Source organism: Eublepharis macularius, chromosome 5 (genome assembly GCF_028583425.1).
Source record: "Eublepharis macularius isolate TG4126 chromosome 5, MPM_Emac_v1.0, whole genome shotgun sequence".
Taxonomy (NCBI): domain Eukaryota; kingdom Metazoa; phylum Chordata; class Lepidosauria; order Squamata; family Eublepharidae; genus Eublepharis; species Eublepharis macularius.
The window spans coordinates 55,360,445-55,382,617 of record NC_072794.1 but is presented as its reverse complement, the minus strand read 5'-3'; the positions used below and the strand labels follow the sequence as shown (position 1 = coordinate 55,382,617).

At 40.4% G+C, this 22,173-nt stretch overlaps 1 protein-coding gene across 1 annotated transcript in view; it reads right to left on the bottom strand.

Annotated features, from left to right (window-relative positions):
* The window catches only part of TGFBR3 (transforming growth factor beta receptor 3), a 192,840-nt gene that overhangs the window by 44,872 nt on the left and 125,795 nt on the right, over window positions 1-22,173 (bottom strand). The window contains exons 5-7 of the mRNA XM_054979635.1: window positions 13,634-13,817; window positions 1,988-2,156; window positions 514-661 (exon numbers count right to left, since the gene is read on the bottom strand). Coding sequence (XP_054835610.1) covers window positions 514-661; window positions 1,988-2,156; window positions 13,634-13,817 — 501 coding nt within the window. The remainder of the gene's footprint in view (window positions 1-513; window positions 662-1,987; window positions 2,157-13,633; window positions 13,818-22,173) is intronic.

The window sequence follows — 22,173 nt, the reverse complement described above, 5'->3', positions numbered from 1 at the left end:
GTTTCAAGTATAGCTATAATACTCAGACTAGCACTCTTATCTACTCTATAAGATGGTTTCATTTGTGTATGAAGGGGGTAGGGAGACCTGATGCCCATATGATCTTTCTGGGTAATAATTATGTGAGTGGAATATCCTTCTACAACAAGAAAAAAACATTCATTTTCCAATCCCTTCTAGGAATTTTTTAAAATGTGTGGCTATTTCATCACTGAAGTGCTGAAAAAAAAATCAAAATGGTAAGTGTTTATCTGAATGCAAGTTCTTCCCTCAGATATCAGACATTCAGAAATGAGGGGGACTCATCCCTCACAAGTACTACCACTCATTAACAAAGCAGCACATCACTCAGCAGCCAGAAAAACAATGCTATCAACCAACTGTACTAGTGAAAAGGGAGGAGACATTCAGACATATGTCTATTTATCATACACACACTGATTCACATACAACACAAGCCATTAACAGCACCCTGCCTCCCCCAAAACAAGAAGCCATGCCATGCATACTTACAATTGCTTCCAGTTTCCCATTAACATCATGTGACTTGATGACCCAATTGACAAATTTTCTACACTTGAGGATAAGTACAAGGTCCCTGACAAGTGTGATGTCTGGCCTAGATGGTCTAATGTCAATGATGATATCCACCTGGAAAGCACTAAATGTGGAAAATAAAGGCAACATGAAGCATGCCAGAAATTTTCAGCTATCAACCTTCTTCCAATCCATCATCTTCCCTCTGTCTGGCCAGCTGATTAAAATGCTGGAGGTCATCCCAGACAGTACAACATGTGCTAAACAGACTGTTACGCCACACATGCTAAAACAATTTTACATAACAATGGAAACAAAATGCTTTTTTAGGTTAATAATTACTGCCCACCCGCTTTCTCTTCACATTTAAAGGCTGTCAGTTGCTCCTTCCCTATTTTGATGGTAGAAAATCACCAGGAGCTAGATTCCCCCCCTCTTCTTTTTGCAAAGTTTTCCAATTGCTACATCACAAATCTTAAACATATGTTTATATCCCATTTATTCATGAATGTGAAGCAAATGTCACCTTATCGTGCTTCAGAATTGAACTTGGCAACCTTGCCATGGCAGAAAAGCAGAAATAATATGATGGAGAGAGACATCTGCCTGTTGAGCCCTGGAAGGAACATTTGCCAAGAAATTTTCTCCTGTACAATTACAGTAACATTGTCTTTTATTTCAAATCCTAAATGATATATAGGTAAATTAAAAGGCCTGGAGTCAAGGATGTGGCTGGCCAGTTGAAACCAGTATGTGATTTCTCACCATGGAACATTTTCAACCCACCATGTAGTTATTAGCGATGCTTGCTGCTGGTCTTTAGGATAATGGAAGCCTGTCATAAGGAAAGTACTATCTGTTCTCACCAAGTCAAATCTGGAAAGCTCTCTATGGGCCTGTTTGGGTAATTGCTTTCAGCCAAGATTCTGCAGGCAATGAAATGGGGACTAGACCTCAAATTCCGATGTTTCTCCCATTTATTGTGAGCAAGGAATTCTCTAAGACTCTACGGTGATGCTGAATTCCAGCAGAAAAGTACGGTTTGAACCAGATGTATACACTCATGATTAGCTAAGGAGATCCCTAAAGTTTTTAGGTCAGTTGTTCTGCTTAGCAGTGTTTTAGACCTTTTGAAAGTTAGGAATACGAAGACACAATTTAAAAGCTATTTATTTGTATTTATTTATCCAATTTTTATACCACTTCTCTTCAGTTAAGATCTCGAAGCGATTCACAACAACTACAATGTTAATACAAAATATTTTGTCATGCTACATTATTCCCTCTGTGCTAAATATTGTGTTTATCTCCTTTTCCTAATAGGTCAACAGCTCTGGAATCATTTTCAAGGACCATAATAGAAATGTTTCTCTCATTTTCCTGTTATAGAGTGTAGAGCTTTATTCCTCTCACATTCACAGATTTCTTTTAAAAATGATTTGTCATTTACCTATATGGATTAGAGTCTGGGGTGATTAACTCAATTATATGAACTTCTTTTCCTTGGTCAACGTTGGAGACGATGCACCCTTCTGCTGCCTTTGGCTGTAGGTATCCCGCAAGATAATTCAAAGAAATAAAGTTTTTTTCTATATTGCATGTTGTAGGAAAAAACTGATCTAAAAAAGAAAGAGAAAACTACTTAACATGTACACTTCAGTTGTAACAAACCATCTCTGTGTTATCAGATTAAGTTAGAAAGGTAACATTTACTACAATGACCTTGGTAAAACAGATACTTTAATCCCAAAGAAAAGATACTAGCAATGTATAATGAATTTCAATTCACAGATTAAGATTTTAGTTGACAGCAAGTAGAGAGAATGCAACATAGACAAGAGAAATGTGATCTGCAACAATGAATGCATGAGGGTTCTATTGCTGGCCAAGGTAAAATAGATGCCCCAACATAAAAACCTGCTGTATGTGCAGGCCAGCTCTTTGAGGGTGGCACCCAATCCTCAAAGCATTCATTTTAATGAGGCTTGAATGTCTATATGATATCTAGAGGTGGGTGATCTGGGTTTGGAAACCAGCTTAAAAAGCCAGGCTGTGCCACATCAGACTAGGGAAATAATGAGACCAACCTCCTAGGTGCTTCTACCCCAGTTTCATAAATTACTAGACAAAAGCTTTTGATCAGTCTCCCGAAATTCAAAAAGATGGTGCCAAATGTGTCAACACGGACAAGGCATTCCCCAACCACAATAGTGTGGCAGACACCTGTAACCACCCATCAAGCATTGATGGTGGTAACACACAAACCAGGGCCTTTGTAGATTATCTCATCATCAATGTAGGATCATGTTGGAGAAGGTGATTATTTAGGTATCCTAGTTCCTAACACTTTAGAGCTTTAACTGTCAAAAAAGATCATTTTTAACTTGGCCTGGAAAGCAGCTGATGTTTCTGAGAACTTTTAAAAGACATTTTCAAGTAATCCAGTCCAGAAGGGGATGGGACAGAGCCTTTGTGCCTGCAACTTTGAAGTCAAATTCCTCCAGGAAGGATCAAAGTTGGTATACTCCAAGCAGATATAGGCATTCCTGGCCATCACTGCCAATTAGATATCCAAGGGCTGGGCCAAATCTTCGGAGACAGTACAAACCTATCCAAAACAGACTGAATGCTACCTCACACTGACTCTCTGATCAAGAGCATCTCCATCTTGTCTCATCTACTCTATCACAGCCTCTGGACACTGGTTCAGTAAGTCCATTGCCTCCTTAGGGTGTGACGAAAATAAGAGCTAAAGTTGTGTATCAGCACCATACTGATGATACCATACACAGATATCCTGATGACCTTCTCCAGTGGTTCAGACAGCAACCTGCAAAACCCCCCAGGGCTAACAGCCAGAGGGAAGAGACCAATTCTCCAAAGAGCACCTTCTGGACACTACCTTTCAGGAAGGTTCAAATCCACTGAAGTATGGTACTGCAGCAAGGCAGCTGATAGTATTAAAAGCCACAGATAGGTCCAGGAAGACCAACAGGAACTCATTCTCTCTGTGCACTTCCTAATATAGGTTTTCAACTAAGGCAACCAAAGCAGGCTCAGTACAGAACCCAGGTAAAAAGTCAGACAAACAGACATCCAGATAATATTTCATCCACAAAAAACCTAGAAAATCACAGGTGATTTTTATGACTTGATATTTACAGTTATAGTACAGCATATTATCTTAAACTACTGGCTTACATTTTGTAGATTTTCTTCCAAGAAATATAATTCTTCACTTGAAAAGTGATGATATGAATGAATTTCATTCTACAAATTCAGAAATAAGTATGACAGTATGGGCCTATAAGGTATCCTTGTCGAGACTCAAAATAGACCTTCTGCTAAGCAGGCTCTGCACCTTACACAGTTCGCACCACAGGGCCAGCTGCGGAGTAAAATGATCTTATGCCTGTTTCGCTCAATTGCACTTCTGGACTGCAATCTCCACTCCAGCTTCAGGCAACACCAGTCTGGACCTCAGTACATTAAATTGTAAAGTCCTGGCTATTCAATGTGGACAAGGGGTAGACAAACCTCACCCAGTCTGAGTTTAAGCCCTCCTGTTTGTCCTTTCCTAGCAGTTGTTGCCTTCCAGGATACTGGATCTCATCTGGCTGTGAATATACCTATTGCCTCTGGCCCTCAGAACCTCACAGGACTCCTCAGTGAACTGACCACTGCTTACATTTGACCTTGCATCTTGCCACTGGCTCCCTTCCTTGTCAGCCTTCCAAAATGTAATGAGTAACATCCTAGACGGCAAGAGAAAATATGAGTACTGCATGAAAGATTTGCAGGCATTCATTGGATTATCTATGATGCACATGTGCCTTTCTTCATTAGAACTCAGCTTTCTTTAACTGAATATGTGATCATAACACAAAGTCACAGAGACACCTGTGATGTCCTTAACCCTCTGGTATATTGGGAACAAGCCAGCTTTTTCACAAGTAAATACTAAATGGTTCTTGACTGCTCTCTTTTGCTTTCTTCGCCAGAGGATCTTTCTAAGTAAACTTTGAGAGACTAAATCTACTTACGTAGCCTGGCAGCATTCCCCAAACATCTGTTAAGTACCCTACCAGATGGGATCTCAAAGCAGTAAAATTCTGCCAATTCCTCCCACACAGACGGTGGAAAGTGATCCTGAGATTGTCCATGCTGAGACTGTCAATGCTGACTTAATTCTCAATATCAGCAATGCAGCAGTTTTAAACTTGTAAACGACCTGTGAAGCGATGTTTCAGGAAGACCATCGTATGTTTTAAGGTAAGTTTCTGTAAGAGGTTTCCTGCATTTTCATTAGGTGTTTCTAGATCATTTCCTGTTCTCATCAGCAACATTATTAAGAAGTAAGGGTGTCTCTGAAATTTTTTCAGTATTAACTTTGTTGATGTTGTTTCCAAACTTACATTCTATTTAGTTTAGCTTAACTAGTTGTTCAGATCTTGAGAATGACACTAGACCAAAAAAGCCAGCATAAAAAATGGGCAAAAACTGATTTTGTGACTTTGTTTTCAAGGGTAACAAAGGGATTGCCATTACCTTTATACCCAACAATTCGTAAAGCTATTTTGAACCCCCCCCCCAATTTAAACTAGGAAGCTCTGAAATTAACTGCGAAATCTCTTGGAAAAGGGGAAAGCATGATGGAAGTACAGAACTATGGCAAAACCACAAATCTCAATAAAATCCGGCGAGAAAAGGGTGAAGAAAGTTTTTGCACCAATTACTGAAGCTGTAAGGCTAAAACAAATGAATAAAGAAAAAATCACCTTCAAATACCATTTCCTGCTCCCACCTCCAGATTTAGGAACGTGGGTTGATCATTGTACCAATCAAAATATCTGATATGAAAATGAAAACAAACTTTTATGCAACCAAATTTACACAGTCCTATTAGTTTTAGGATGTAAATACAAGGATTGTCAATCAGGTGCAGAGCAAAACTAGATATAGCTCAACATTCCACATTGTTCATGCTGAAATATGAGATAAATATCTCTTTCCCAGTTATTCATTCACACCTGCCTAACAATATGAGAATGACCAGAAGCCTGCGGCCAAAGAAGCAACTGGTTAATTCTAACTAATATCTGAACTTTGGCCGTTAACAAGAGTTCTGAAGGCCAAGAAAATTCAGAGAGAAAAAAATTCTCCTTTGTTTTCCCCCCAAACATGTTTTTCAGTGGAAAAATGGAAATATTGGAAAACATTCAAAAGAACTCAAAAGAAACATCTACATTATTAAATAAGGATCATTCTTACACATACTGTAGACATATACAACATAGTTTTGTGGATATGTTCATTGTTAATTGGTGACTAAAGTTGTTCACAATTCATATGACATTCTGTGAGCATGAGGTCAATGTCTTTAAATGTTCGTTTAAAACTTGCTATCTATTAATTCTATCTGGAATTTGCCAACTTTAAAAAAAATGAAAAACAACAATACTTATCTAACTTTCTAGACTAGTGCTTTTTTAATATGTGGTGTTCTTCAGGCATTACAGCAACATGGGAACTGCTTTTCTATTCCAAAGTACTGCATAAACCCTTACCACATGTCCCCTAACTGGGTCTGGGATGATGATCAGGTGATAGAAATCTAAGCAAGCCAAGAAACTGTGAAATCATATAGACTGGCTGTTTAATGATAGCAATTCAAGTCTAAACGTTTATTTTATAACTCTTCTCTAAGTTTTTAAATCGAAGAAGCTGGGTTGTTGGATTACAATCTTAAAATGGCTTCAAGAAAGAGGATAGAATCCATAGAATTACAATTTGAGAAGATGATTAAGCAGAATGTTTTACAAAAACTGTTTGATCAAGCCAACTCTAAATTAGAAGATATGCAATGAAAGATAACCAGAGATTTTTTATATTTGATGACAAAAATGGAAGATAAATTTGCAAAACTACAAGATGAAATGCTGCAGCAAACTAAAAAAAATGGATGACACATTAAGAAATATAACCACTGAGGTTAAACAAGCCACTGACAAAGTACAAGCTCTGGAGAGTAAAATAGAGGTGATAAATCAAAAATTAATAAGACAATAGGATACTTTGGCACTTTTGGAGTTAAGAGAGATAGAATTTTGTTTGAGGCATAGAGGAATTCCAGAAAACCCGGGGGGGAATATTAGAGGCAAGACTGTTGAAGCTCTAGCAGAACTCTTACAACTGGAAGAAGAGGATATGTATTCCGAAATCAGCAATGCTTACAGAATTAATACATGTTTTGCTTCAATAAAAAAGACACTGAGATACGCTGTTACTTCATCCAGAGAAGAGCAAGTGATCAAGTTCTTCAACAATACTTTCAAACAAGACTAAGGATAGATAACATGGATGTAATCATCTTAAAGGAATACCAATAAGAATTTCACACAAGCGAAAGGACTATGCCTTCCTAACTGACAAGCTGAAAGAGAAAAAGATTTCATTTCGATTGAATAAGATTGAAGGAGTAATTTTCTCTTATAACAACAGAGATTCAGACTTAACTCCATTATGAAAGTGAGAGAATTTGTTGAAAGATTTAAAAGCGATCTGGAAACTGACCTACCACAGAGGCAATTGGATTTGGAAAACCGGAGAACAGATTCATAGACAGACACTCAGGTGGACCATGAATAAATATGGATTATAAATCTATAATATGGAATATAAATGGGGTAAATTCTTCCCCAAAGAGAAAGAAGCAATTTCATTATTTGAAAAAAATAAAATATGACATAGTATGTTTGCAAGAGACACACATTAGAAAAAAAATCAAAAAGAGTCCAGTAGCACCTTTAAGACTAACCAATTTTATTGTAGCATAAGCTTTCGAGAATCAAGTTCTCTTCGTCAGATGCCTGATACAGATACTGGCCAAAAAAAAAAAAAAAGTTTTTTTTTTTGGCCAGTATCTGTATCAGGCATCTGACGAAGAGAACTTGATTCTCGAAAGCTTATGCTACAATAAAATTGGTTAGTCTTAAAGGTGCTACTGGACTCTTTTTGATTTTGCTACCACAGACTAACACGGCTAACTCCTCTGCATCTATGACCATTAGAAAAAAAGGATATAAAATATTTAGTATATAATCAATTGGGGAAATAATTTGTATCAGCTGATTGTAAAAAGAAAAATGGAGTAATGTATATAAATCCACAATTGAAACCAGAGTTGGTGATATCCAATGAAAAAGGTAGATTTGTTGGGGTAGAAATTTCTTCAGGTGGAATGAAGACTGGTGTTGGGGCTATATGCTCCAAATGGGAAGAAGAGACTTTTTAATGACTTTTTAATGAACAGTTTGTTAGATTGGTCTTATGATAGCTGGTGTTTAATTGGTGACTACAATGGTGTGATCTCCCCACAAACAGACTTTCAGAAAAAAATATATTAGAAATACGCAAGGTAAATTGCCAAATGCGTTTTTGGATTTGGCGGAAAACTTTATTTACTTATTCCAGGTAATAGAAATCTATGTAAGAGTTCCTGCTCAAGTGGTTGTTCATCTTTAAACATTACAGCAGCCCCATAATGAAACTCAAAAACTGGTTCCTGTCACAGGTCCTATGTCCCACAGAAAGGCTGGGGTGGGGGGTCACTCAAAGCTGGGCAATGAATCCTCACTGCCCAGGGTAACATGCCAGTACCAGTTTCTCTGGTTAACCCTCGGCAGTGAGGCTGAGAGCCAAGCTACAAGTGATTTCCTTCATGTAGAGAACACTTGACTGTTCTCGAAAGTTTACCTGGGAAGTGAAGTCCGAGTGTCCTTCCCCTCTCTGTTAGAATCACTGGCTGAAGAGCCAGAGAAAGCCGGCAGCAGCAGCAGCTTTTGCAAATCGTTCCTCCAGTCACAAGCCTGTGGGACAAGAGGGCTCCCAACGATCATTTGGGGGCGGGCAGCTGCTACTTTCTCCCAGGGCGTCCTGCGGGCTGCCTGCTCCCAGGGAGCTGCTCTGGAGAACGAAGCTCCAGCCGCAGCGACAGCAGAGGGATCTGCTGCTGCTGCTCTAACATGCCCTCATTCCAGTTTTTCTCCAGGAACTCAGGAGCAGGGGAAGGGCATGTTAGAGCAGCAGCAGATCCCTCTGCTGTTGCTGCGGCTGGAGTTTCACCAACGCGGTGGCTTTCTTAACACGCGGTGTTAAACAAGAAGTCAACCCTGCAAGGTAGGACACTTGCAGATGGAGTTCTACAAAACACTTACTTGAGTAGCGGTAGCCAAAATGGTCCAAAGAACTAGACTCAGATTGAAGCCCTAAAATCCAAATAACACCACAGCAGAATTTATTAAGAAGTGTGCAAATGATTACAAATATAGAAATGTGCAAACAGGAAAGAAAATAAAGCTAAATAGCTATCCTAAAATACTAGAAAGGCTTTGGTCCTCTGACACAGATATTACTTTGCCAGGCTAAAAGCACAAAGTCCAAGTATAACTACAAAGAAAAATCCAAAAGCAAGATTGGGCTGACGTGTATCCTGGTACTCAGAGCACAAAAAGTGTGGAGCAGCAGGTATCCACCGGCAACCACAAAGAACGGGATGACAAACTAGAATGAAGACCCTTGCTTTACTGCCAGGCTGGCTGCAATGGCCTGATCTTGACTGACCAATCAAGGATGCTGCTAGACCTTCTGACAACATGCCTCTGCAACTGGCACCTATTTACAATTTCATAATTAGAGCAGGTTACTCTTACATGGAATTCCATGCTAATGAGAAAAAACATATAAACTAGGCCTTGAAACTACAATCTCAGTTCCACCTCTGAAAACTGCACAATCATAGTGACTATAACTTTTCCAGAGTAAGGCCTTTGTGGCTTAACCAGGCCTAGAAACCTGAACCAAAGGTTTGAAAAAGCCAAGAAACAGACTAGGATAGGCCACTTTTTTGGCAGTTCCTCAGCTGACAAATCAATGTGGAAAGTCCTCCCTGAAGTTTCAAAACCAGTGCACCAGCTCAGTTACAGCACTACGCAACCTGTTGCCTCATTTTCTAAATTAAAAAGAACAATCTTCATCTGAACTTCCTTCATTGCAGCAAACAGCTTGAATAGTATGCAATGAAACTGACATATCTCTACTCTCTACTTACATTACTGGCCTGCTTACTGAAACCAATAAGTGTATTCTGTCCCCTACTATTTTTCTCGGGGGGTAGGGGGAGCACCTCTGTCTTCAAAATGGAGAAGACAATGTTTTGCTTCTTTTAATACAAATTAGGTGTTACTGTCTGGTCCCTAGCTAACACAGTGTAATGTAGGAGTAAGCACGAGTGTTTCTTGCTTAACCACCTCAGGACACATTTTATGAATATCAGAGCCATTCATCATATATCAGCTTTCCTCAATAAATTCTTATTGCCATGGGTTATAAATCAGCAGCCACTTTTATTCTCAGCTAGAACTCTTTTTTTAAAGGTTTCTCGATGATAATAGAGAATCACTAGGGCTGCAGTGCAGGAGCTAGCAAACACTGAAAATAGAAATAGTTTCAGCATTAAACTTGGACAATAGTCAAACTTGACGTGGCTTTGGGGATGGGGGAAATACATGTATATTTAAACACATATGAACCAGTTCACTTCTAAATCTGGGGTGGATAGGTAAGGGTCTATTTTTTTTTTAACAGAAACAGATTATATGAGTGATGGGAGCAATATATTGTTCCTACCACCCTAACTTGCTGCTTTCCAGAGCTTTCAGCACTTTTCCTCAGCCTGCTCAGTTGTTATCCAATTCAGCCTGGAAGAAAAATAGCAAGGTAAGAAGGAGGTGTAATTGTGCCCCTTTGGTTGTGGGTTCCTAGGTTAGAGTACTTACTCAGGCACTCATCCTCATATCCATTCAGTAGAGACAAACTGGCTCAAAACATCAGCCGTTTATTTGCAAGAAGACAACTCCAACAACCAACCACTTCAGCTAACATACAAAACTGGAAACTGAAACAAGAGCTTCACCCGATAGGACCAAACTAAATCACACAGATATTAGAGGAGGAGCAGATTGTTCCATTACATATATATAATAAATATATATATTGATTATATTTATATATATATATCTTGACAACACTAAGGTTTTGAAAATCCAAGATCCTGCCACTACCATTCCTTCCCTCCCCCCTAGTTTTAGTATGAACTTGTCATCTCAGAAGCATAAAAAAGAGATGATCACAATCAATGACAAGAAATAGGAAACTGATAGATTGCAACTACAGAGACATGAAAGTGGATTAAAGGTACTCTAATGCCTTAGATAAGAAAGCAGAGAATGTTTCCTACCGTAATCAGAATAATGACTGAAGAAGTGGCAAGGGAACTGGTACCATACCATACTGCTATTAGCGTAGGAACTACGGATGAGGAACAAAATAGTTCATGCCATTGGTCTCTGCGTGTTAGAAAGTCCTTGGTAGGACACTATTATCCCCATTACATAAAACGTTTAATAGACTATTCTGCCTTCCTAAAAGAGGAAGATTTTGTCATTTATTTGACAAAGGGAGCTCTGACTCTCAAAAGCTCATACCCTGGAAATCTAGTTGGTCTTTAAGGTGCTATGGGATCCTAATCCTGCTCTTCTAGTACAGACCAAAATAGTTATCCACCTGAAACCCCCTTCCTAAAATTCTCTAATTTATCATGGGAATAAAATATCTCTGACATCTGATATAGCATGAAGCAGACTTGGAAAAACTCACTTAAGGCTCCTGTTCAGCCACAAAACAAAACTCCTCAATGAATCAATTTTTTAACCTCAGTTTCCCCATCAATTATAATAAGCACCCCAAGGTGGGTTATAAGAAAGAATAAAATTGAAATTAAGAATATGGACAACTAGAAGTGTTCTATAAGTAATTAGAACAGTAAAAGCTTTGTTATCCAGTACTTGGTTATCTAGAATGCTCAGTTAACTGGTATCACCCACAGGTCAAGCTCCTCCCCCTCAGCCACCATACTGTGGGAAGTAGATTTAATGAAGAACATTTTATATACCTCTATGTGCCTTTATTACTGCCATGCAAGATTATTCTCAGGAACTAATCTAGTATTAGTAATGCAACTTGCAAAAAAATGAGACTTGAAACAAAATGATCAAAGCAGAATGTATGCTATGTATGTTAATCACTCTGAAGATAGTAAAGACCAGTCACTGTGAAGCTTGCTATAAGGTAGTTGCACCTGCAGGACACCTGCCTATGACTTGATACAGAAACTTCTTAGTAAAGCTGCTTTATGCTAAATGTATCAATAGAGAATGGGGAAAGAAAATGTGTCGCTGAAAGAAGGAAGCTAGCTGAGAGTTAATTAGATTAAGCTGTACCTTTCAAGGCTGAGAAGAAGCCCCAGAGAAAGGGGAATGGGTGCTAAATGTAACAGCCAGCACATTCCTCAGGAAGGGAGAGCGATCCCCTCCCACGGAACCCAGCATACAAAGTTGCCAGAAGCAACACTGGGGCACCCTTGGTAAAATGTTACATAAGCTAGAGAAGGGGGCAAAGTGAAAAGCCTATGAAAGAGATGTGTGGGAAAGGAAGAAAGATGTTCCTCCTAGAGATATACCAAGGACAGATGAGATAAGCAATGGCAGTCGGGAAATATTGTAATTATGCTGTTGACCAAAGATGTTTCTTCCAATAAGCATACCCCTGGACTAGAGCTGGTAGGCCATTTGAGCCAATGGGGACCACAGCAATATTTGAGCCAATAGAACAAATACTGTAATTAATCAAAAGGTATTAAATGCTTTGCACAGCTATTGTTGCTTTGACGAGTGTTGGACACGAAGAGACCTCTCTGTGTAACCATCGTTCCTCCGCGTTTAATAAACGGTACAGACTTGTTTCATTCACAGGACTCTGTGTCTGTCTCTTATGATTGGCTGAGGGACATTCGGGCCACAGAGTGTGTGGAACAATACCCCTACATCTGGCTGGCCATACCCCTACATCCGGCCATCCCACTCCTACCTCTCTGGCTGGCCAGCTTGATGCCTCCAGCTGTTTCTAGGTTCTGACAGTTGGTACAGCCAGCAGACATCATCCTGAGGTGCCTTCTCCCACTCAGCCTGCCCCAAACTAGCTCTGATGGAGGATTCCTGGCCCACTTGACTGCCTGCTAAGTAGAATGGCTCTGAGGCTTTGGTACAAGGGGAAAGGTCCTGCCAGGTATATGTGTGTGGGGGGGGGGGGGTCCATGGTCAGCCCAATGAGGTGGGGTTTGGTTGTTGCAGATTCTTCTGTGTAGGAGGTTGGGCAGAACAGTAAGTTTGAGTATCTGGTACATTTGATTAACAATTCCCTTTCCCCATGAGTGCCAGGTACAGCTTTTGCTTTAACAATGTAAACTGAATTGACAATTACAGTAGCTAAAGGAGCAAAATTTCAGGGACTAAAATGTCAATAATAGGTATGCTATTGGACTATCAAACAGCCATAGTAGTACTTTGTTATAAAGCCAGTACATAAAGCTGCACTGGTTTGAGGTATCAAAAACATTTAAATTGAGATAACAAACAGAACAGACTGCAAAACTGTTAACAAGTAGTCACAACAACTCCTGAGTCTACAACTTTCCACACTATCTCTCTGAGGAGGGGTTGAGGACAACGAGAGCTCCTCAGCCTTCAATGTGATCTTGTGGCAAGTCCTGTTGACATAGCAGCTTTCTCCTCCACCTCCTAGCTTTGGGTTGGCATCTAGGGAGCAGATTTGTTTTAGGAGCCAGAAGCTGCTGGTCCCTGGAACTGTTTTTTTAAAAAAATCTGGCATACTAGGCCACAGCAAGTGTAAAGAAAGCAACTTTTAAATATAGTGCTGATAAATCAATTTCCATCTGAAATAAGTGTATGTAAAGCACCAATATTAAAAGAAAGTTTTATGTACAGTATCTACTCAAAGGCAAGACTAGGTTTTCCCCCCCAGGTATGCCATCAAAAAAATGGGAGGGGGGAATCTTACATTTGCATACAAGTTATATTTGCATACAATAACTGTGTGTATAACATTTTTAGGGGATCATTTTACATTCAGGGTAATCTTCCTTTTGAGTAAGTTAACAGTGAGATTTTGCAAAACTTACCTTCACCCACTTTGATATAAACATTTCTGGATATTTTGAGTTCAGTGAAAGATGTTACTGCTCCATATGCCTTTTGGGCCCACTGTAAAAGGTGCTTATTTCCCTGAGGGAGAGGCCTTTCTTCTATCTTTGCTGACAATGAGAAGTTTTCCTTTTCAAACAGAACAATGGAACCTGCAGAAACCTGGAGAGAATAGAAAAGTCCTTTCAATGTCACATTACCATAGTACAGAATGGCCATTCCTCCAGAAAGTCATTTCAATCTGTCATCAGAATTTGTTCATCACAGTGGTTCTTGCCATAACATCTGCTGAACAGACAATACTGTAAACCATTTAGACAATGGTTGTTGTGGGTTTTCCGGGCTGTATTGCCGTGGTCTTGGCATTGTAGTTCCTGACATTTCGCCAGCAATCTTCTAGAGGCATTTAGGAAGACACTTAGCCTTTTGGCTCTCAGAAAGGGTTGTGAAACTGAACTCTTTAGGAGGGCATTTGAGAAGATCAAAAATATGGAGGCTGGTTTCATTCTTCAACATACATTTGATTATGACTCAACTGTTCTATTATTTTCCCCTGTAATTTATACTGGTATTATTATTTTTATTTTTTGTAAGCTGCTCTGACCCCTTTTTGAGGAGAAAGGTAAGGCAGAGATATGCTAAATAAATAAATTAAGGCATTGTAAATCTGAATAACAGTTTGCACCAATGAAAAATCATGCAACAGAGGAGCATAGGAAAGGACCTGAGTCAGCCGAGTAAGACCCCTGACTGAGTATTTGCCCCTCCCCTTTGTTCAGGTCTTTGAAACTAGAGGGGACCAAAGGCATGATTTTTTTTGTCTGAGTGAAAGAGATTCTGGCCTTTGACTCTTAGCCTGAGGCACAGTGCCTGTAGCTTTGTTAGCCTGCAGCTGTTTGACTTCTAGTTAAAGTATTTCATGTCAATTTTTGTTGAGCTGAATCAATGTAAACCGAAGCAACTCCAAAGAAATAAGGAAATTAATTCTGGTTCAGATTGAGTGTGTTTGGTATAAGAGACAAATGCAAGACACAAGAATCCTTTTAACTACTATCTGTACCAAATGGTTATAAATCTGTCCACAGATAACATTTACTTTGCAGACCAGAACTATATTGAAGTATGTGAGACATAAGCTCATAAACACAGATTCCCCTCCACCCCCCCCCCTCCTCACATACAACTATACAGCTTCTGTGAAGAATCACTGGTAGTACAATGTTACATTCAAGCTGCTACAAGCAGCTCACATTGTGAAGGTTGCTTTGATGGCAAAAAGGTATCACTAAGAGATACTCTTATGGCACACATTCCACGATGAAGACACAGAGAATTTTATCTTTGCTGCATCTTTGCTGTCATGTTATTTACATCAAATATCGTCAACTAGTTTATTTAAGTATTTCTTGGATGGTATCAATGTGTAGCTTATAATGGACTTAGCCAGGGCTTTTTTTCTGGGAAAAGAGGTGGTGGAACTCAGTGGGCTGCTCTTGAAGAAAATGGTCACATGGCTGGTGGCCACGCTCCCTGATCTCCAGACAGAGGGGAGTTTAGATTGCCCTCTGAGCAGGCAATCTAAACTCCCCTCTGTCTGGAGATCAGGGGGCGGGGCCACCAGCCATTTGACCATTTTCAAGAGGTTCCGGAACTCCGTTCCACCGCGTTCCAGCTGAAAAAAAGCCCTGGACTGAACACAGCTGGATCGATATAAGTATAGTATTCAAAAACTACCAGGAACTGGAGTCAAAGGATCAAGAAGCAGTCATCTGAACACTTGAAAATCCCTAAGCATTATCACCTTTAAGAGAAACTGGAACCTAATTAACTGAGCCCTTTCCAAACCACATTAAATAATCATGGCTATGAAAGGAGGTCATACACAGGGCATATGAACTATCTATTCTAAAAGCTATACTGGGAATCCATTTCCTGTGTTTGCAGCAATGTATGAACTATTCAATGAAGCCCAGTCCTATCTTGGAGGAATAATATAAGAAAATAGATAACTTGTCTTTCATATTGTCAACTTTCACAAAGTGAAGGATTGCATCATAGGAAACTTATTCCAGTGGGAAAGTCAGAACTGTTATGTTTGAGAAGAGGACAAAAGTGACAAGCAGAGATAAAGGGATGTGATTGTTTCACAAGGAGCGTTTTCTAAAGCACTGTGACCAATGACTTGCCATGGCAGTTGCAAATATCTCCAGGACAACTCAATCAACAGTTCATTGCTCCAAACAACAACACATTATAAATGAATCTGAAAAGACTTGGCCAAGTTCATCCGGCAGAACACAGATGTGTTCATAAAACAATAGATTCATTTCAGCAAAGAACCGACTGCACAGTACTTAAAGATCAGCTATGGCTGCAGCATGTGAGTTCTTGCTGCATTCCCTTCTTGCAGAGAAAGAGAAGTGGTCGCAAACTGAAAACCAGAATGAACTAAATAATAAAGATAAATAAAAATGGAAGGGCTGCTATGAGCCTATTCAGTCCCCACACAGGGTCCCACAATGCATGCTCCATTATCCATGTACATCTGTTGTTACATATGGCTTTATGAATGCCCACATTCTATAAAATATAATTCACTTCAGGGGATAAATGTATTATCAAGTAATACTTTAAAGCTACTTTAAAAAGTAGCACATTTGTTATTTTTTTAAAGAAACCTATTCTATTCCCCTTCATTCAAAGTAAACAGCCCTCCTTAAATTTAAAAGGATCATCCCTAAGAACCAACAATAAAACCTTCAAAAGCATTAAAAAGAAAACTTGAATACCACAGTAGTGTAAACACATGAACACAATCAAGGAAGTCAGGGTCCAAAGGCTCAATGGAAAAAGCTGCTGCTGCTTCCCTTCCTCTTTGTTTCCAGAGGGCTGTGCAAAACACTTGGCTTTTTTTCTCTTTGCAAAGCCTGAAACATGCCTTGGAGGGAGGGAAAAGCAGCTATTTAATCCTTTCCTGGCTTTTAAAGCCAGGAGGAGAGTGCAGTAATGTTACAATGTTGCAATGCTACAATGTTACAACATTGCTACACTTTCTTGCCTTTGGAAAAAAAAGAGTGTGTGTGCGCATACCCCAAAAGAGGAAGGGAAAACCAGCCATTATTCCTTTTCTGGCTTTTAAAGCCAGCATGGAATAAGCAAACTTCTGCAAACATGGGAAGCAGAACAGATACTGAAACGCTTTAAAGTTCCAGACGGCATTTGAAAGCAGCAGCACTTTTCTTGCATGCAAGAGAACTGTTGCTCCTTTCAAACGCTGGTGCTTTCTTCAGCTCATGGGGGATCCCCCTCCCATCAGCTGAAAAGCAGCTGGGTGCACACCTCTACTGCAGAAAGCTCATCTCAGGTTGCCTAGGAAACTGATTGATCGGCGCCAGGATGTTTACAGTGACGAACCTAAAACGAACCAAACAAACCAGTCTAAAGTTCATTCTGGTTCGTCAGAAATGGGCTCTGGCAAACCGCTGGTTCGCGAACCACGAACCGGCCAATTTCATGATGAATTTTGGTTCGTATTTCAGTTCGTGCCCGTCTCTACTCCTGACCACAGCTGCCACCTGCTTATCTAGCAGTAGCCCTGGGTACAAGAGTAATCCCAAATTATAGATTGGCTCCTTCAAAGGAAATGCAACCCCAATGCGGAACAGGTAACACATGAAATCTTAGGTCAGACCTTAATAATACTTCTATCTTATAGGGATTAAATTTCAATTTATTAGCCTGGACCCACTCCACAACTGCCCCCAGGCACTGGTTCATGGTTTCCACAACCTCCCTGGGATTGGCCAGAAGCACAAGACAGAACTGAGTGTCATCTGCATTTTGGTGACAACTCAGCCCAAATCTCCAGATAGACCTATATAGGAAGGGGTAGTCCTTCCAAAATATTCACCAATGCAAGCTACTAGTGGAGCTGGTGAAGCAAACAGAATAGGCAGAACTCTATCTAACTGGAAAGGCAGCATAAAACTGTTTTAAATAAAACAAATAAATAAATATAAACAAGGGATGTTTTAACCTCCATACGGGGGAAAATGTGTATACAGCCATCACGTGTGGAATGCCATGCGCATGTCCAAACTTTCCAACTTCTATGAGTTTGCTAGGAAAAGCAAACATTTTAAAATATGACATAAAGCCCATAATGTATCCTGACTTCCCTTGATAGTATGTTGGAATGATGAATTCATTACTTCCATTGATACTATACTACACATGCCAATAATATTTATTATGTGGACACACAGTACATCCAGTTTTGTGCGGAGCCACCCCTTGCACTGACTGAGAATTCATTTCACTCAGATTAGTCCGAGAAAGCAGCTTAATAGCCCTTATCCTTTTGCCAGGATAGTTCAGAAAGTTTAGACTAACATCTGTTTCAACTCTGGATGATCCCTTTAATTTGTTGCTAGTCACGTGACCATCATAAAACATTTTTATTAAAAAATAAGTTCTATCCAGTGTAATGTACCATACATCATTTTAACTGGAAAGGCTACAGGAGTATACCCTGTTTTCAATAAAACAACGGCCCCAAATGTCATTGTGTTACATTTCATTAAACCTTGTTTTGGCAGTTCATCACCAGGTCTTGGACTCAACACAAAACCCAGCAACTGGCACATTGAAAGAAACAAATCCCCACGTTGCAGGAGACCTACAGAACTGAAGCCCTATTGAACCAACCCAATTGCTATCAGTTCTAAGGCAAATTCATGTGTCACTTCCTATGTTAGGAAGAGACAGTCTTGCAAAAAGTTCACCTTGCACCCCACTACATTTAAAAATTGCCAAGTCTACTAATGTGTCAATGAGCTTTATCTGTAATTCCAAAGAATCAATACTTCCTTTCTTACAAGGTAGTACTAAGCCCCAAAGGTGCTCTGTACATGCTCACAAGTACATTTCCTTCATGTTACAGGGGATGCCCTAGCTTTATATCACACATCCCATCATATAAAAAGCCTCTCTTGAAGCAAGAATAAAAACAAGTGTGTAAACAAACATTACCCTCCCCTTGCTTTATAAACTTTGACACTGGAAATGAGGGGTGAGAAGGGGATTGAGAAGGACTGGATTTGTTTATACTTCTTCTTTGTTGGAGGAACATACAAAAACTGTAGGCTGAAGGCATCAAGAGATCCCTAGCTTAACAAAAATTCTAAGTTACACAAAGCTAGAGGCTTCATTAGAAAGAGCATGATGCTTACGTTGGTAACCCAAAATATATGTTGTGAACAGTAATTTTAGCTATATCATGTAACTTATGGCAGCCAATTAAGGTCTATCGCCTATCACGTTATGTTTGTCTTGTATTATATTGAATGAGCAAAAATCTTTTCACAGTGACAGAATGCACAAACTGCTTCTATGTGGTCTGTTTGTAAACTTCAACTGAAAATAAACATTATCCTGACATCTAGACACGGTGCCCTTACATTTCTACAAATCTTTCTTTTAAAAACAAAATCTTTCATTGAAAAATAAATCTGCCAAATAGCATCATGTTCAGCATTTAAAAATTCAAGACATCTATAAGCAAAGTTATTTCCTCTGATGTCAAAGCAAGCAAACTTTGGTAGTTATTTCAGGAAGTATTTCTGCAAACCAGATATTACAGTTTCAAGGATGCACTCCAGTATTATGAAAGGTCAACCTTGGAAATAATCATATAGCTAGGTGGTCACTGATCCCTTATTTCACAAGCCTTGGCTAGTAAGCGGACCCAGGCTGCTACAAGCAACCATAGCAGAGACAATAGCCCAACAGCCTGTCCCTTTAAATCAGAATTGGCAGCAGGGCTAGTCAGATTTCAGATGAGAGCACAGCACAGCTGGCTACAGATTCGCTTCTCTCCTTTGTGCATTAAAGAGCCAGTGGTCCTTTTTGAGGTGAAAGACTCAGAGCATTACAATAGCCAGCATGGTCCCTGTACAGCCATTTCCAAACTGGTGTGCAAATTAATTAAAGCTAATTAAGCTTCATGTGACTGTGTTTTAAAAAATGCATGATTCGTTGCACTCTGAAATGCAAAGGAGGACTCTGCTGTGCCTGCCAGGTCTCGGGGTTTTACTATGAGGGCTTAAGGCTACATTAAATGAACCAAGCATGTTATTTTCTTTGGCTGGTGTTCAAGAAACTCTTCCAAAGAGGGAAAGAAAAGGCAGCCGTCACTTTGTTTCACCACTTTTCTTTAAACGTTAACTGCTTCCTCTATAGAACGGCTGTGTTAGAGGAAAGAGTGGCTGCCCTTTAAATCTCCAGAATGGAAAGGCAAGAAAGATGCCAGTTTAGGAAGGAGCATTCCAAGGCCTACAACTGGACTTGCCTAAAATAACAGAAAGTGCCTAGGAATTGGCTATGATCTTGATCCTCAGTGTGTTGGTTAGAACAGTAATATAAGCCTCAGCTGAGCTAGGGTTAGGGTTGCTGTTCCCCTGGTGGGGGTGGTGGATCACCCACTCCCACCCTCTGTCCTCCCCCACCGCTCACCTGGCTAGTGGGGGGAGAAGGCAGGGGAAGAGGCCTCCAGGGCATGCTCCAGGGACAGCGTGATGATGTCACTCCTGGGAGTGATGTCATCACGCAGCACTGGGAACACTTCCATGCTTTGCATGGTGCCGATTTGGGCCCCAAATGGGCCATCTCTTTGGGGCCCAAATCAGCCCCACGTGAAGCACACATGCGCTCTCCTAGTCCTGCGCAATGGCATCACTTCTCAGAAGTGACATCATCATGCCGCACTGGGAGCTCTCCCATGCTTCACACATGCACAGTGAGGAGAAAAATGGTGAGTGCTAGGTCCCCCCTCCCACCGGGAAGGTAAGGACACCTGGCAACACGAGCTATGGTCTGACTCATAATAACGCAGCTTCATCTCCTCATGGACAAGAGAGGAAAAGGGTGAGCTCAGGCGATGCAACTTCTTTCCAGCATGGTGGAATTACAGGGAAGTTTAAGTCCTTGTACTTGATCACATTTGAATTTTACATAATTACACCTCACGCTGTACATCTTGAATTTCATGGCCGTGTCTTTTCGGATGTGTTCTCTAGTCTTTAACTGCCATTCTTTCACTCTTTGAATGTTCTGACCAACTACAACTAGGGTTGCCAAGTGTCCGGTTTTCCCCCGGACAGTGTTTTTTGTCAGACTGTCTGGGGGAAATCAAGTTGAAATACTGAACACCTGTGTGCGAGCCCAGGCAAGCGAGCAGGCCAGCCTGCCACACGCCAGGTATTGGCCAGTCTGCTAGCCCAACCGCCTGGTCTGCTGTGCACCTGGGGAGCAGCCAGTCCACTTGCTTGACCTGCCACATGTCCAGGGAGTGGCAGGCCAATCATCTGCCCAGCCTGCTGAGTGGCATGCACCTGGGGAGCATCTGGCCAGCCAGAGCACCCTGCCTCTTGCGCTCCAGCAATGACGTCAAGTGATGTCATCACTCTGGGATTGGGAGCACACACAAAGGAAAGAAAAAATATTAAGTACCAGGGCCGCTGTCCGGTTTAGGGTGGAAAGCCCATCTGGCAACCCTAAATATAAAGCACAACTACAAGATAAATTCTCTAAATCAAAGAACTCTGGTCTTTGAAAATAAAATTCACCCACTTGGAAAAACAGAATCTCTTGCCTGATCTATACCTGATCTAAAACAATTTCTCTCTCAAACTCCTGTTTCTTTTTCTGTTCTTCCTAACTTCATGGTCTATTAAGACCCAGTGGGGTCTCCATTTTCCACAGCCACATTTTTTCTGGGTTTCAGTTCAAACAAATGAACTGTAACAAAAGCCCTGAGCAATCATACCTAAGACTACTTCTTTATATACCCAAATCTACTTGTATGTACAGTGTTACACAACTCTTGTTCAACAGATTTGTGATAGGCCAGTAAGAATGAGCTAATCTTCAAGTTTGGGCCTGGTCTAAATGATACACTTATGACATGGAATTTTTCTGTTTTCCCATGACATGCTCAGTTGTTAGCTGGCCACCTCAGGAATCCACCTCAAGAAACCTAAGATAATTTGACAAAGATCTTTTTTGGCCTGTGGCATTTTGAGCATTTGCCCAACGTTCACAGAGAATAAATATTTTTATTATCCACCGAGGCACAGTATTTAGATTTCAAACTGTATGAAAGGATGGAGGCTGTCTAGCCTTCTGTGTGCCTATGGTTCTCCTTCAAAGTATTGACTTGGGACATAGCAATGAAACCTCTGGAGACCCAAGAAAAGAAAAAGACATCACAAAAGGAACTTTAACAAATCCTTTATACTGTGTAATTCCTATTACCATCAACAACGAGCCAACACATGGGGCAAGTACTCGTCACACATCACCTCACCAACCAGGAATTAGAATAGGCCTTGGATGCAGGATGAAGAAATCACTTGGGCATCTTACTTTATAAGAACTTAAGAAGAGCCTTGCTGGACGAGACTAGTGATCCATCTAGTCCAATATTGTGTTTCACACATCAACCAGTTGCTATGGAGAG